General features: G+C 33.6%; 1 protein-coding gene across 1 annotated transcript in view; it reads right to left on the bottom strand.

The window, feature by feature from the left end:
• Positions 1–16,967, bottom strand: part of Csmd3 (CUB and Sushi multiple domains 3) — a 1,190,022-nt gene that overhangs the window by 1,048,360 nt on the left and 124,695 nt on the right. The window contains 1 exon segment of the mRNA XM_047516388.1: positions 8,051–8,273. Coding sequence (XP_047372344.1) covers positions 8,051–8,273 — 223 coding nt within the window.

The raw sequence follows: 16,967 nt of genomic DNA, 5'->3' as shown, positions 1-16,967 counted from the left end.
ATTTGGATATACATAATTCAGTTAATAAATGTACAAATGTCCACAGACATTCTTGCACAAGTTATTATATGATTTGATAGATTGCTTTGCAGTCTGCTTTTTATATTTTAGCCAGTAATATGTTGTGAGTCACTTCCCTGTCTGTAAAAAATTGACACATTTTCTAATTACTGTATTGCCTTCCTTTGTTATTAAGTACTCTATCTTTAAACATTCTTGATTTTGGTATTTTACAAAATAATAAATAAAAACAGTAAAACAGCTAAGAAAATTGTCTAATTTTGAGAGGGGAATATTTTAAATGTTTTATTTATAAATAAATTTGTAGCATACATTTATAAAGTTTTTGACACCTTATGCAATTATCCTTCAAATATCAGGCATAACTGATAATCTCACTTCTTATGTGGCAAAATTACTAAATATCTTTATCAAAATGCAGTGTTTACAGTGTTTATAACAGTTTTGGCTAATTTTATATTTGAAAATGTTACTTTTGATTGCTTTTCTGACAATGAGATCTGTTTTTGTTATTATTTATTAGAATTTTAGCATTTTTGTGCTCAGTTCTCTGTATGATTATATTTTTTCATGTTAACTTCTAAGTTATTTATATTAATCATATCAAGTCTTTGTATTGTATACAAATTATAGGTAATTTCTCTTTGATAATTACTAAGAATTTTTTTTTTGCTTGAAATCAAATTTCATTCTTAAACTCTCAATTAGGTATATTGGCACAAGTCTATAATCCCAGAAACTGTGGGTACTGAGGCAGGAGGAGGATCACATGTTCAAGTTCAGCCTCGGCAACTTTTTGAGACTTAATCTCACAAAGGGAAGAGGGTGCTGAGGATGTAGCTCAGTGATAAAGCACCCCTGGCTTCAATCCCTAGTATTCCCCACCCCCACCAAACATTGTTTAAACTCTTTACTTTTAGAGGAAAAGGACAGTGGGGAGGGGGGAAGATGGAGGGAATGGGGAAACTGGGGAATGCGATTTTTGGTCAAATTATATTGCTTTATTTTGTGCATCTATGAATGTACAGCAATTTGATTCATTTTGTACAATTGTAATACACCATAAAAATGTGGAAAAAATAAATAAACTCTCTACTCTTGCATTTAAATATTTTTCTGGTTATTATGCTGTGATAGTTGAATGAATAATTATATAATTTTTTTCAAGTAACCCAAAATACATTAAGAATTTTGAACAGAATCTATATAGTTTCAAAAGTTGAGATATTTACAAATACATTCATTTTACTTATGAACACAGTGTGGCTCTCTGCTTTCCAATTCCATGTCTTTTGGCACTAAATTATAACTTTTTATTATAGATCTGTAGGAGATTAATGGAGTTCATTTTTATCCATGTACTATACTAATTTGGAACTATTAGTGGTAGAATTTTTTAAAATTTTTCCAAATGATGGTTAATGTGATGTTAACACTGGTCAAAGCTCAATTTTTTTAATCCTATAGATTTCTAGTAAATTATCTAAAGAACCTTATATAATTGTATATAACTGTAAAATCTATAATCAAAATTTGGTATCTTTTTTCAACATTTAGATGTTATGATTTGATGTGAGGTACCTGCCAAAATTCATATGTGAGACAATGCACGAATATTTGGAGGAGAAAGGATTGTTTCATAATCTTAACCTGATCAGTAAATTAATCCCCAATGGGATTAACTGAGTAGTAACTGGATGCAGGTGGGGTGTGAATGGAGTAAGAAGTTCATTGGGGACCTGGCTATGGGGTATATATTTTTGTATGTGGCAAGTGGAGACCTCTCTCTCTGCTTTCTATCATCATGTGGCTGCTTCCCTCTGCCACATTCTGCCATGATATTCTGCTTCCCCTTGAGTTTCAAGGAATGGAACCTGCTGTCTGTGGACTGAACCTCTGAAACTGGGAGCCCCCAAAGAAACTTTTCCTCCCTAAAATTGTTCTGGTCAGGTCTTTTAGTCACAGCAGTAAAAAAGCTGACTAAAACACCCAGGATTCATTTGAATTCTTGTGCTCAAACCATCCTCCTCCTTTGGTCTCATAAGTAACTGGGACTACAAATATATGCCACTTTACTCCCTCAATGTTATAATGATGATACATTATTATTTTATTGGAATTACTTTTTTAGTTGATGCACGCACCTTTCAAAGGAACCGATAGGAACAGATTATACTTATAACAAATTTGAATATCAACAGGGGTCAGGAAAATTTTCACACCAATAATTTTCCATTTCATAAAAATTAAAAAATCAAAAATATTTATATCAGTATGTTTTTCAGAAGTTATACTGTTAGGCATTTTATTTTCCTTATTTTTTTGTATTTGTATTCTCTACTTTCTTGAAATATAAGTAGTTTAAATTTTTGTATAAAATATCTTCTTAAAATGTAATAACAGAATTTTATATAATGATATCAAATTTTATGATATTGAATTTTATATAATGATATCAAATTTTATGATATTGAATTTTATATAATGATATGCTATGTAATACTTGGTATTTTCCCCATGTCAACCTCTCTCACAAAATTCATAACATCAATAAATAACAACTTGTTGTTGGGACTGACAGAATCTATTCTTCACCAGGCATCTTAAATGATCCTTTGAGATTATAACAGGGTTATAAATTGTGGCAATTAGAAAACTGCACCCCTACTCTTGGGGAGAATTGAAGAAAAGATCCCCACTTGTGACCTTATTACACAAAAGCTTTCCTTCCCCCTGCCTGACAGATACAGTACTCAGAGGCACAAATAGCACAGGCAGGGACACTCAGCCTAGGGCTGACAATTCTGGGCAGTGTGGGTTGACTCTCCTTAACTTGGTGGGCAGTGGTAAAGTTTTATCACATTTCCCCTGGAAGCCTCTTGAAACTCATTCATAACACTCAGTCTTTACAGAAGTCACAAGCCTCCTATTATCCTTGGTCTATTATACCACTTGACTGACTTCCTTGTTTACATATTTTCACATGTATGCTACAGAATTATAGTCTGCACTGGTCGCTCCTTTTCTTAGAAATCTCTCATTATCATTATGTATTCAAAAATGTTCCTCGTTCTCTATGAACTTGTCCCTGATGACCATATTTAAAATAGAAAACTCTCTTTACCTCAACCAGTTATCTATTTCTGTACAGCAGGTTCTTTATGGTTTAATATTGTCTGCCTCTACCAATAAAATTTTTGTTATGTTCACATTTACATAATTTTGTATCTTAACCTGTCTTTTTAAACATTATTAATTCATGGCCTTTTTTAAATTCAAGAATATAAAGTTTATTTTGTAGTCATTATGACACTATGAATTTGTGAGCTATCTCCTCTTTTTCAGTGACAACTCTAGGAGTGAGAAGATTAAGCATTCCTAAAACCTAACTTTGATTTATAACAGTAAAATAAGAAGTATGAACAGGACTGTTAGGGTACTGTGATTAATTTTTGTCAGTTGTCTGACCTCAGCCTTCACATGGCAATTAGCATAGCTGATGTTAAAAATGAAGTGGTCTTTATCCAGAATGTGTCTCACCAAGGGGTGCTGATATAAGGCTGTTCAGGCCAATCACATGCAAGAAGGATCCTTCTGCGGACTTTTGGGAAAGCTTTTGCTTTCCTGTCTAGTTACACATTAATAGAGTCATTGTTACCTGAGAAAAACAAACCCACTTTTGCTTAAACCACCTGGGGGTCCGTTTTCTCTTACAGTCAAATATGGTCAAGGATACACCATATTCAAATAGGAGTAGGGAGCCTACAGTAACATTCAAGAGACATACCATTCTTTCTAGTCAACTTTGTAAAAATACACTGCTGCCTTGGTTTTATTAGTAATGTAATCATTGTCTTCTATAGAAAGAGATTTAAAAAGCTATTTTTTGAGTTTTCAAATTCACTTGTTATACATGTAAAAATTTTAAAAATAATTGTAAAAAATATCTGACTTGACAGTTTTCTAAAATTAAAAGATAAGGAAAGAATCTCCAAAAAAAGCACAATGTACCTCATTATACATTAATTTTAAAATTGTTTAATCATTTGTATAGGAAAAAATAAGACTTTACAGGAAATAAATAAGCTGGGAAATATTTTTGTCACAGAATAGGACAAATATTTATATATGTAAATATGAATAAATTGTAGAAGTCATCAAGAAAAACAGTGATATATAGACACAAGAATTAACAGGAGAAAATAAGTGTAGCTGTCAAACATGGGAAGATGTTAAGGACCTATAATAATTAAATTATGAAAATAAGGTAATAAAACTGAGAATAAAAGACATAAAATTGAAAGACTAAATGGAAATGGAGTACACTCATCTACTCTCAATAATGTTCATTGATGTAAGCTTTTGGAAAGCAGAGTAATAATCTGAAAAATACTACTTTTGTCTTTTCAAATAGTTATTCTATTCCTAAGGAACTAATCTAAGATATAGAAAATACTTATTTATGAAAATGCCGATATCTTGAACTAATTATGACAAAAAGCCAAAATATCTCACAACAGAATAATTAAGTGACTTTTGGTATGCTTCGAGCAAATTGATGCTTCTAAAAATTCTAATCACATGTGATAAATGTATATTTTAATCTAGATAGATTGAATATGAATATAAATTGCAAATATAGGATGATTCTAACTACTTGAATATGTCCATCTCTACCTTTTGATATAGATAATTTTTGGTACACTTTTCTTATTGAGGATATACTATTAGTGTAAACAAAGTAAACAAATTTTATAATACCTTTTATGCATATAAATATACCAATGCTATTTTAAATATACACAGCATTCATTCTAAGCTGGAGTTATTACCAAGCAAGGAAGCTAACAGTGCCTTGCTGAAATTATTCATTCAACTATCAATGTCAATTTTACTTACTAAATTCAAAATATATAGGAAATAAGCAGGATCATCAATAGTTGGAATTTAAGAGAAGAAATTTAAAAGTATAGAACTGGTTACAAATCCCAATGTGTCTCTGAATTTATAAGGATTGCAAGACCCACAAACCATCTTTTCTGCATTATGGCAAAGCAACTATAGCAAGCTGTTTTCACAAAACCTTTGGAACTCATGAAAAGTAACACAAAATAAGTTTCAATTTCTGAAAGAAAGAGAACAGCAGACATACCATAAGGACCTGCATTAAGTGAGAATATGATCCCATGTGAGAGAAACAAAAAGCTAGAAAATACTGAGTCAAAGAAACAGATGCAAACATGAATCTAACTCTGCCAGCAGCAGTTTCAACTTCTAATCAAACAGCAGATTTTACATGTAAACACAGTCTGGAAGAGGCTGAAGGTTACATGTTGGATTTTTTTCCCCCAGTCTTGCTAACTAAAATGAGCTATCACATTAGCAACTGTATTTCTTTAAGCACAAAGATAAACAGATAGATGCAAAAACATTTTACAGTGAACAGAATGTTTTAAGAGTACATATCAGAACACAGTGTATAAGACAAATAGCAAGAATATATTTGTAGATTATCTTTCCATTATTTTTATTACATCTATTTAAAAATATTTATTTTTATGATTTATCTTATTCGTCAAATTTTGCTAAATGCAGCGAAGAAAAAATAGGTTTTAATTTGTATATAAATACATGAATTTTGAGGATTACAAATAATTAGTTATAACCATAGTTAAGAGCATAGACTATAAACCGAGTTAAATTTGTTTTGCAATAGTGGCCCTGCTTCATGCTACTTTTAACAATGCTAACCTTGGGCAAGTAGTTAAAGTCTCATTTTCCCAGTTGTAAAATGATGAGAATGATAACAGTAATTATTTCACACCGTTTGGGTAGAGGAGAAGTTAAATACTGTGTTGAATACAAAACACTTAGCAGTGTCGGGTAGAGAGAAATCACTAAATAATTGCCAAGAGTTAGATTTATTGCACTTTTATTACATTGTAATCCTCATAAAATCTCTGTAAATTAAATGCTATTGTTTCCAATTTACATATTAGTTAGGAAAGAATGAGAACAATAGTTATCTCAATCTCTCAAAGTCTTTTAACTTTCCAGAGGCTACAACTATTTTTTTTTAAAGGGCAGAGATAAAGTAATAATCTTTTCTAATTTTCAAGGGAATCTAGAGAGAATAGATAAAACAATATCATCTGTAATTTTATAAGAACTACCACATAGTGTTAAGGGGATTACTTCTTTTTTATATTTCTACCAATTATATAGCATACATTACTGGTATAAAGAAAATACACAATAATCTGTGTACTTTTTACATGCATTCTTTTAGATGTCTCAAAACTTAAGAATGCACCTTCCCTTTTCTTCTACAGCCTATAATGTGATTGGTTATGCACAGATGTTGGAAGACACCCCCCAACACACACATACACTACTGTAGGTAAGCATATGTGCACATGTAATTTCAGGATTTCTGTCTTGACTTACTGCTATGTAATTGGCAAAAGTGGTCCAGCATTTGATAATATTTGAAATGATGTTGAACACTGCCATAATTGTTTGCCATACAGTATACTTTTTTATACAGAGAATTTTAACAGTGCAAAAGGAAGAAATCAAAAGTACTCAGTAAATCAATGTAGAGAAAAAGAAGGAATGAAAATAGTACCTTACCTGTAATCAAGGTAGTGAACTTTTATTTGCATCAATACATGATTTTAAATAACTTGAGCAATTTTAACTGTCATTCTGACAGGAGGTAGTTCACATGTGTACTAATAGGATCTTATTATTCATGTAGCTGTTTCACACATGCTTTCTCTAAGATTGTCAAAAGAGTACAGTGAAATGTATAACATCCCCCTTAGCATCACCATCTCCCACTTTAAGCAGAGGTGGCATGGATTGCTCAAACAGCTGGTGAACAACAAATCTCATACTCAGATGTAAATCTTACCTTTGGACCCATCATTTTCTGCACTATATTATGTTTTCACTACTACAAGTGAAAGAATAATAAAAGTAAAATATATTTAAAATGGGAAAAGTAATACAAATTAATATGATAGACCGATGAATGTATAAAACGTTAATATTCATAATCTGCTTCCTGTAGAACAGGGAGGCAAGAAAACAATATAAATTGTTAGAAATAAAGACTCACAGAATCATAACTCAAACATAACCAAGTCTTTAGTAAAGAGTCATTAATTTCTACATATTACCTGCTAAGAATATTTTAAATTTTAGATTGAAAAAATTTACTAAAAAGAAAGTATTTAAGCACAGATATTAATCTAGGACTAAAATATGTCATGCCTGATATTTTAAATGTTTTGGCTGAGTTATAGTTGATTAATGAGTAAGTTGAGTATTTGTATAAGACACGAAAAAGTACTTTATATTTTTAGATTAACTGTGTGCCAAAAAAACAAAAATTGTGAAGAAACACTTTAGTAAGAGGATGCTAGCTAATTTTCACATGTTTTATCAATTGGATTAAAAATTAATCTTTCATTTGTGGGGACAGACATGTGAAAGTCCCAGTTTGTGACATGAAAGGATATACCATTCAGATATATGCACACATCATCTGAAATCAATGTATTCTGCTATTATATGAATACTGTATTCATATGATATTTTGTATACTGTGTTTTGTATATTATTATATATTTAAATTAGAATTGGATACATATCATTGAAAGACACATTATATAATAAGCTTTTGTTTTACTGAGAGTTATTCCCTAATGAATGAAGTTTGGAGATAATACCTTTAAATCCTGAAGTATTTTTAATCACTCTAAAATGGTCAAATTGAACTTGGATTCATCTTTTTGAGAGATGGTAATAATGTACTAGTATTAGGAAATAAGAGATATGGAGATAAATTTTAATGAAATGATATTTCTAAATGAATAATAATTAGATGGTCAATATGACTTTATTACAACTATATCACATGTTAAATAACCATATCACATGTTAAATAATTATATCACATGTAAAATTGTTTTACCCATAAAATATATTTCTTTCTATCTTTTTTCATTCAAAATACACTAACCTTGTCCTAAAGTTTGTAGGATGAGGATGTCCATCATACAAGGATAAGTAGTCATATTCTTCTTCTAGTGCAAATGACTGAAAAACAATTTGTATTCTGTTTCGTTCTTCTGCTATTATTACCCATGTACAATTTGCACCATTTGGATATCCATATGGAAAACCGGGGCTTTCTATAGTGCCATTAAGTCCTTTTAAAGTTCCACCACATGTATAAATAAATCCTGCAACAAAAGACAAATAAAAAGATATTAACAGCATATTAAAAAATTCAGGGGACATATTATTTCATAAAGTTTTTGATGTCAACAACAATTTTCTAAATGACATTTTCAAATTTAAATTATATATATGTAACAAAATATTAGAATTTTCATTTATCATGTTGAAGTTAATAATTATAAACCAATTGATGAAATAAAATCATCCAATATATCTGATTCATTATCCATTACATATTCCAACAAACACAATTCTATCTTTAAGTTTAAATTATCTTTAAACTTATAATCTAATTGTGGAAACTTACAGTATTGAACATTGAATGATTCAGATATATATTGATTCTCAACAAATTAATTTCACCATTTCTTGGCAAAGCATGCTAACTTCTACAATATGCCCACATCTCTACCATGTAACTCATATTTATCTTAAAACACCCACCTTGATTATAAAAAAAAAAGCAATTTCTAAACTGTCTATGTGATTTTCCTAATTTTGATCAGAGTAGTTGGTGCACTTTGGGTATAATCTTAAATTAATTGCATCAGAATGAATCCTGAAGTTGGGGGGAAATTATATTGAACTTATGGATCCTGGGCAACTGACATCAGAGATCTTGAGTTCCACATTAACTCCATGGGAGGTCTAAGTCATTGCAAGCCTGACTCCTGGAGATACCTAGAACACTTATTATATTTCTTGAAAAATTATTTTATTTAAATATATAATATCCTGTATCCTATTGTGTCATATAAAAACCCTAAGATTAATACAATGGTCAGAAAAGATAGTCCCAGGGTTTATTTAGACTACATGCTAATAAAACTTAGACCTAGAGGCAGGATCAGAAATTCTCTTGAGAACTCTTCACAAAGATATTATTATCTACATCTCTGGGTCTTATATGGAAGCTTAAATTCCAGGAAACTGGAAGTCACAGATACCAGTAAATTTGAGGAAGAGAACACCACACTACCCAAAATTTCAGTTTTTGGAACTGGTTGTAGAGATGCAGGAAATTTGGGACTCCTTTTTTTGGAAAGCAATGAATATATTTTATACAGGTATAGATCTTTTGGGAAAAAAAAAAAAACTGTGCACAGAAGTTTAGAGGTCACGTTGGTACATTGTGGCAAATAGAAGTTCATTTTGAATGTCACACATTCATTCCACTCTCTCTTCACAGTAGCTTTTCATGTTTTTATGGGAGTCACTTCTCCACTAAGCAGTCATATTATTTGGTGTAGCTGACACTCTTGATTCTAGTGGTAAGGATTATGGCTCAGTCTGGTTGAATAAATATAATACCACACTCTGAGCAGTATTTAGTTCTGGGATCTACTCCTATTATCTCCATACATGGCAAAGCATGTCTGAGATATGAAACACAGTTCTTGTTATTCTATTGCCCTTTTAAAAATTTATCAAGAAATTGGTTCAGGTGAATGTTTTTTAAAAAAATCAATATTTGTATATATTCACAAGTTTTTGCTCATGCACCAAAAGTCAAATAGGGCATTTTATGATTTTCAAAAATAAATAAATAAGTAAATAAAAGAAAGGTCCCTTTTAAATTGCTTCTTGCTGAGCAATTACTTTGAAGCCTTAGGTTAATTAGCTATCACCCATTTCTATTAGTTTTCTGCCTGAACAGCTTCCAATTTGAACTTCATAACAAAATGCAAGCATGAATCCCTTTAGCTACAATCTGATCTATGGTCTGTTTTATATATTCTCAAGTCCCATAACCCTGATCATTTTAGAAAAGGACATATGTCCTAAAATAACATGCTTGGCTATGTCCAGTAAATTTTTAAGGGCCCACTTATTTATGTATTCCAAGTCCTTTCTCTTCCTTTTTATTTCTTTAAGCAAATTAGGAATTATATCTATTTTAAACTTTCTTATCTGTATTCTTTATTTTATTTTTTGTTTTTTAAATCAAACATGACATTATTCATAACAACGTACATTTTTTTCCAAGAGTAGTCTTAAAATTTTCATTAAAAAAGTCACATAAAATCAGAAATAGAATTTTTAAGAGTATTAAATAATGCCGTTCACTTATGTGACACAGAGTTGGTTCATGTTATCAGTTCAGTGCTTGCCTTTCTAAACTTTTTCTAGGTAGAGGCACACAAATGCTTATTTCTGTGCATTTGATATAATGATTCATTTTCCAAATGAATTCAATGATAATGTATATATTTTTTCTGAATCTTTATATTTATTTTTTAAGTACCACTGATATTCTCTGGTTCAGATATATACTTGTACTGCATTTTTCTTCCTAGTGCTGGGGATAGAACCCAGGACTTTGTGCATGCTGAGGAAGCATTCTCCCTTGAACTATTTCCTTAACTCTACTACATTGTTTTTTAATGATGACATATTACATAGTATATAGTATGCCTGTATTATAATTATCAGTCTGTGGATAACTTTATTTTTGTAGTTAGAACAGCAGAAAAACCACAACATTGGGACCATATCCTTGAACACTTGTATAATATATCTTTAAGATGAAATCCAAGAAGTAGGGACTGAATTTAGATAGCTACAGCCAAGTTAATCTTAATGGATGTAAAAAATTTTAATGCTAATACCATAGTATGAAGTGGTTCCCCACTTGCACCCCCAATTATGGCAACATGAAACTTTTTGAAAGGCAAATTTTACAAGGCAAAAAATTTATCTTAGTATTTTATTTTCCATTTCTGAGATTTACTTTTGATATATTTTGCCACATTCTTTTCATCACTTCATAATTCTTCTCTTAAGAATTGCCTGTTTAAATCGTTTCCAAGTTTTCAGATACTTTGCCTTTTTCACCACTTGTTTAATAAATGTTTGCTTAGGTTCATGATGATTCATTGACAATCTATATTTGCCTTTGTATATGCACTTCTAAATAAAACAACTTTGCTTATTCTTTATTGATCACTGCTCTCATAAAATCACAACTTGTTATTTTTCTTTATTGCACATGTAGATCATCATGTCCTTTTCAACTCATCTCCTCTGACAATCCTTGTTCCATATCCATTCCTCTATTCATCGCACATATTGTTGAGGGTTAGGTATGAGGTGACTCCAAAAACTCATGTGTAAGACAATCCAAGAATGTTCAGATGTGAAATGATTATAATATGAGCAATGTAACATAATCGGTGAATTAGTACACTGCTATGGATTAACTGGGTGGTAACTGTAGGCAGACAGACAACAAACAGTGGGTCACTGGGGACGTGTCTTTGGGAGCTCAGCTCCACAGTGAGCAGAGCTTGCTCTCTGCTGACTGGTTGTCCAGTTCTGAGCTGATTTCCTATGCCAGGCCCTTTCATCAGGATGTTCTGTTTCACCTCAGACCAAGAGCAATGGAGTTGGCTGACAACAGACTGAAATTCTGAAACTGTGAGCCAAAAAAACTTTTCTTTTTTTAAGTTATTCTTGTAAGGTCTTTGTGTCAGAGTGATAAAAAGCAAACTAAAATATATATCATGCCTTAGGGGTAAAATAGTAGAAAAGTCATTGTTCTAACACATCTCCTGGGACCTGATGATCTAAATTGTGAGACACAAGATATTTAAGCTGATATTGCAGAATAAGTTATGATCCATGATCTGGATAGGCACGCTTTTCTAAAAGAACTCATGGGATCAAGTGTTTATTTAGAGAAGTTACTGAGGTTTATGAAAAATCCTTTCCAAAAATTGGCATTGCAGCTTTGTATAGATTCAGTCTTTGACAATTTCTGGTGCCTTGTATTTTTCACATCTTGATCATTAATGTTCACTTAAAAGAGCTCATTTATACTTTAAATATAACTAAAATTTTCATTACTGGGTCACTTGGTCAATGGGAGTTTATTTAACAACGTGGGATTTTTTTAAAGTTTTCCTTATTTTTTTTCATGTCCTTATTTCATCTTTCCTATACGTATAAAGCAAAGTAGTGGGGGTTTCAAGATGGTGGACTAGAGGGTGGCTGCATTTCATGTTGCTCCAGGACTCAAGATTCAAAAGAGGAGATAGTGAGTGACTTGGGAACAACTCAAAGCCGCCGGGTGAGTCTTTCCCATTGGGGAGGCGTCCCGGATGGGGCGGTAGCCCCGGAACACAGGGAACTTTGTGAAGTAGAGTTGCTCCGCAAGAGCCGCCCCCCCCCCCCCCCCCCCCCCCGCTGGAGCTGTAAACATGGACAGCGGGGAACTTTGCAGAGGAGGCCGCGCAGCACAGTGCTTGGTTTCAGAGCAATCTGCCAGGGCTCCGGCGGCTGCCAGAGGAAGAATTGGGCGGCGAGCTATTTGGACTCAGCAACCGCCTGAACAATGTGGGGGGCTGTCCTGAGGAGGTGGAGGTGCGCAGTGAGTTGCTTGGTCTCCAAGCGCCCACACACAACACCAGGTGGTTGCTTGGAGGAAGAGGCGAGCGGCGGGTCACTGGGGCTTGGAGCATATGTACTAGGCTCCAAGTGGCTGCTCAGAGGACAGGTCGCATAGTCAGGCGATTAGGTGCAAAGCACGGTCCAGTCCGGGGACCTAGGTGCCTTTTGTTGAAAGAGCTACACAGAGACAAGCTGAGGGGCGGAGCGAAGGTTCCAGGACTGCGGGCAACTTCTCTGAGGAGGGGCTACCTAAGGAGACTCTTCTGCGAAGGGCAGGGCTCCCAGGCCCAGGAGGTAGGTCCGGGCCCCTGGGAACGTTGCCTGGGAAGGCTGCCCTGCCCAGGCTCTAGTTGTGGACTGAGGGGAACCTCTAGGAGGGGAACTGACCAGCGAGACCTCCCCATCGGGTGAGTCTTCCCCGCCGAGTGAGGTTTTCCCACAAGGACAGTAAACCAGAGACACAGGCCCAAACAGACCTTGCCTCAGCCTGCAGCCTAGTTCCCCTTTGGATGACCATTGGTCAACAAGTGGAGGCACTTCTGCCCACTAGCAGGGAATATACCCCACCTGAAGACCACCACCCCTAGAGAGGCAGCTTCCTTGGGGAGCACCACATTATCAACTTCCTCCAAGACTTCAGGCTACTGAAGGATAAGAAGGGATACACTAGCAATCTTCAGGGCATTATAAGTCAATAGAGGAAATCTGCAACATCTCAGCAGTCCACTGATACCTGAACGACATGAGAAAACAAGGGAAGAAAATGCCTCAAACAAATCTGGATGTTACATCAATAAAATCCAATGACAGCATGGCAGAAGAAATGTCAGAAAGGGAGTTCAGAATGTACATAGTTAACATGATAAGGGAAGCAAACAATGAAATGAAAGAGCAAATGCAGGCATTGAATGAACGCACCAATCGACAGTTAAAAGAGCAAATACAGGAAGCAAAAGACCATTTCAATAAAGAGTTAGAGATATTGAAAAAAAACCAAACAGAAATCCTTGAAGTGAAGGAAACAATAAACCAAATTAAGAACTCCATAGAAAGCACAACCAATAGGATAGAACACCTGGAAGACAGAACCTCAGATATTGAAGACAAAATATTTAACCTTGAAAACAAAGTCGAACAAACAGAGAAGATGGTAAGAAATCATGAACAGAATCTCCAAGAACTATGGGATATCATGAAAAGGCCAAATTTGAGAATTATTGGGATTGAGGAAGGCTTAGAGAAACAAACCAAAGGAATGAATAACCTATTCAATGAGATAATTTCAGAAAATTTCCCAAATCTGAAGAATGAAATGGAAAATCAAGTTCAAGAGGCTTATAGGACTCCAAATACACAAAATTACAACAGACCCACACCAAGGCACATTATAATGAAAATACCTAACATACAAAATAAAGACAGAATCTTAAAGGCTGTGAGAGAAAAGAACCAAATTACATTCAGGGGGAAACCAATACGGATATCAGCAGATTTTTCAATCCAGACCTTCAAAGCTAGAAGGGCCTGGAATAACATTTTTCAAGCCCTAAAAGAAAATGGATGCCAACCAAGAATCTTATACCGAGCAAAACTTACCTTCAGATTTGACGACGAAATAAAATCCTTCCATGATAAACAAAAGCTAAAAGAATATACAAAAAGAAAGCCAGCATTACAGAACATTCTCAGCAAAATATTCCATGAAGAAGAGATGAAAAACAAAGAAGTAAGTCAGCAAAGGAAGGAGCTATCCTAAAGGAACTCTCAAATAAAGAGGAACCAAGTCGTGTCAAAAATAAACAAATAAATGAATAAAATGATTCAAATAACCGGGAATACAAATCATATCTCAATAATAACCCTGAATGTTAATGGCCTGAATTCATCAATCAAAAGACATAGACTGGCAGATTGGATAAAAAAGAAAGATCCAACAATATGTTGCCTGCAAGAGACTCATCTCTTAGAAAGAGATACCAAAAGACTAAAGGTGAAAGGATGGGAAAAAACTTACCATGCACATGAACCCAGCAAAAAAGCTGGGGTATCCATCCTCATTTCAGATAAAGTGGACTTCAAGCCAAAGTTAGTCAGAAGGGATAAAGAAGGACATTTCATACTGCTTAAGGGAACCATAAATCAGCAAGACATAACAATCACAAATATCTATGCCCCAAACAGTGGCTCATCCATGTATGTCAAACAAATCCTTCTCAATCTCAGAAACCAAATAGACCATACTACAATAATACTAGGTGAATTTAACACGCCTCTCTCACCACTGGACAGATCTTCCAAACAAAAATTGAACAAAGAAACCATAGATCTCAATAACACAATCAATAATTTGACTTAACAGACATTTATAGAATATACCATCCAACGAAGAGTGAATACACTTTCTTCTCAGCAGCACATGGATCCTTCTCTAAAATAGACCATATATTATGCCACAAAGCTAATGTTAGCAAATACAAGAAGATAGAGACACTACCTTGTATTTTATCAGATCATAATGGATTGAAGTTAGAAATAAATGAAAGAGTAAAAAACAGAAATTACTCCAACACCTGGAGATTAAACAATATGCTATTATATGATGAATGGATAACAGAAGATATTAGGAAGGAAATTAAAAAATTCTTAGAGGTAAATGAGAACAAACATCATATCAAAATCTCTGGGACACTATGAAAGCAGTACTTAGAGGAAAATTTATTTCATGGAGCACATTCAATAAAAGAAGTAAAACTCAACAAATAAACGACCTAACACTATAGCTCAAAGCCTTAGAAAAAGAAGAACAGACCAATACCAAAAGTAGCAGAAGACAGGAAATAGTTAAACTCAGAGCTGAAATCAATGAAATTGAAACAAAAGGAACAATACAAAAAATTGACAAAATAAATAGTTGGTTCTTCGAAAAAATAAACAAAATTGATAAACCTTTAGCCACACTAACAAAGAGAAGATGAGAGAAAACCCAAATTACCAAAATTCGGAATGAACAAGGAAATATCACAACAGACACGATTGAAATACAAAACATAATTAGAAGCTATTTTGAAAATCTATACTCCAACAAAATAGAAAATTTCGAAGATATCAACAAGTTTCTAAAGACGTATGAATCGCCTAAACTAAACGAGGAGGACATACACAATTTAAATAGACCAATTTCAAGTAATGAAATAGAAGAAGTCATCAAAAGCCTACCAACAAAGAAAAGTCCAGGACCTGATGGTTTCTCACCCGAGCTCTACAAAACCTTTAAAGAAGAGCTCATTCCAATACTCCTCAAACTATTCCATGAAATAGAAGAGGAGGGAACTCTCCCAAACTCATTCTACGAAGCCAATATCACCCTGATACCTAAACCAGACAGAGACACATCGAGGAAAGAAAATTTCAGACCAATATCCTTAATGAACATCGACGCAAAAATTCTGAACAAAATTTTAGCAAATCACATACAAAAACATATTAAAAAGATAGTGCACCATGATCAAGTGGGTTTCATCCCAGGGATGCAAGGTTGGTTCAACATCAGGAAATCAATAAATGTAATTCACCATATCAACAGACTTAAAGTCAAGAATCACATGATTATTTCAATAGATGCAGAAAAAGCATTTGATAAAATACAGCACCCCTTCATGCTCAAAACACTAGAAAAAATAGGGATAGTGGGAACGTTCCTTAACATTGTAAAGGCCATCTATGCTAAACCCATGGCTAATATCATTCTTAATGGTGAAAAACTGAAAGCATTCCCCCTAAAATCTGGAACAAGGCAGGGATGCCCTCTCTCACCACTCCTATTCAATATCGTCCTTGAAACTCTAGCCAGAGCAATTAGACAGACCAAAGAAATTAAAGGGATATGAATAGGAAAAGAAAAACTCAAACTATCCCTATTTGCTGATGATATGATTATATACTTAGAGGAACCAGGAAATTCCACCAGAAAACTCTTAGAACTCATAAGTGAATTTAGTAAAGTAGTGGGATATAAGATCAATGCTCATAAATCTAATGCATTTTTATACATAAGTGATGAATCTTCAGAAAGAGAAGTTAGGAAAACTACCCTATTCACAATAGCCTCGAAAAAAATAAAGTACTGGGAATCAATCTCACAAAAGAGGTGAAAGACTTCTATAATGAGAACTACAGAACACTAAAGAAAGAAATTAAAGAACACCTTAGAAGATGGAAAAATCTCCCATGTTCCTGGATAGACAGAATTAATATTGTCAAAATGGCCATACTACCAAAAGTGCTATACAGATTCAATGCAATTCCAA

Source organism: Sciurus carolinensis, chromosome 1, assembly GCF_902686445.1.
Source record: "Sciurus carolinensis chromosome 1, mSciCar1.2, whole genome shotgun sequence".
In the NCBI taxonomy this organism is placed as follows: domain Eukaryota; kingdom Metazoa; phylum Chordata; class Mammalia; order Rodentia; family Sciuridae; genus Sciurus; species Sciurus carolinensis.
This window is presented reverse-complemented; position numbering and strand designations above follow the sequence as displayed.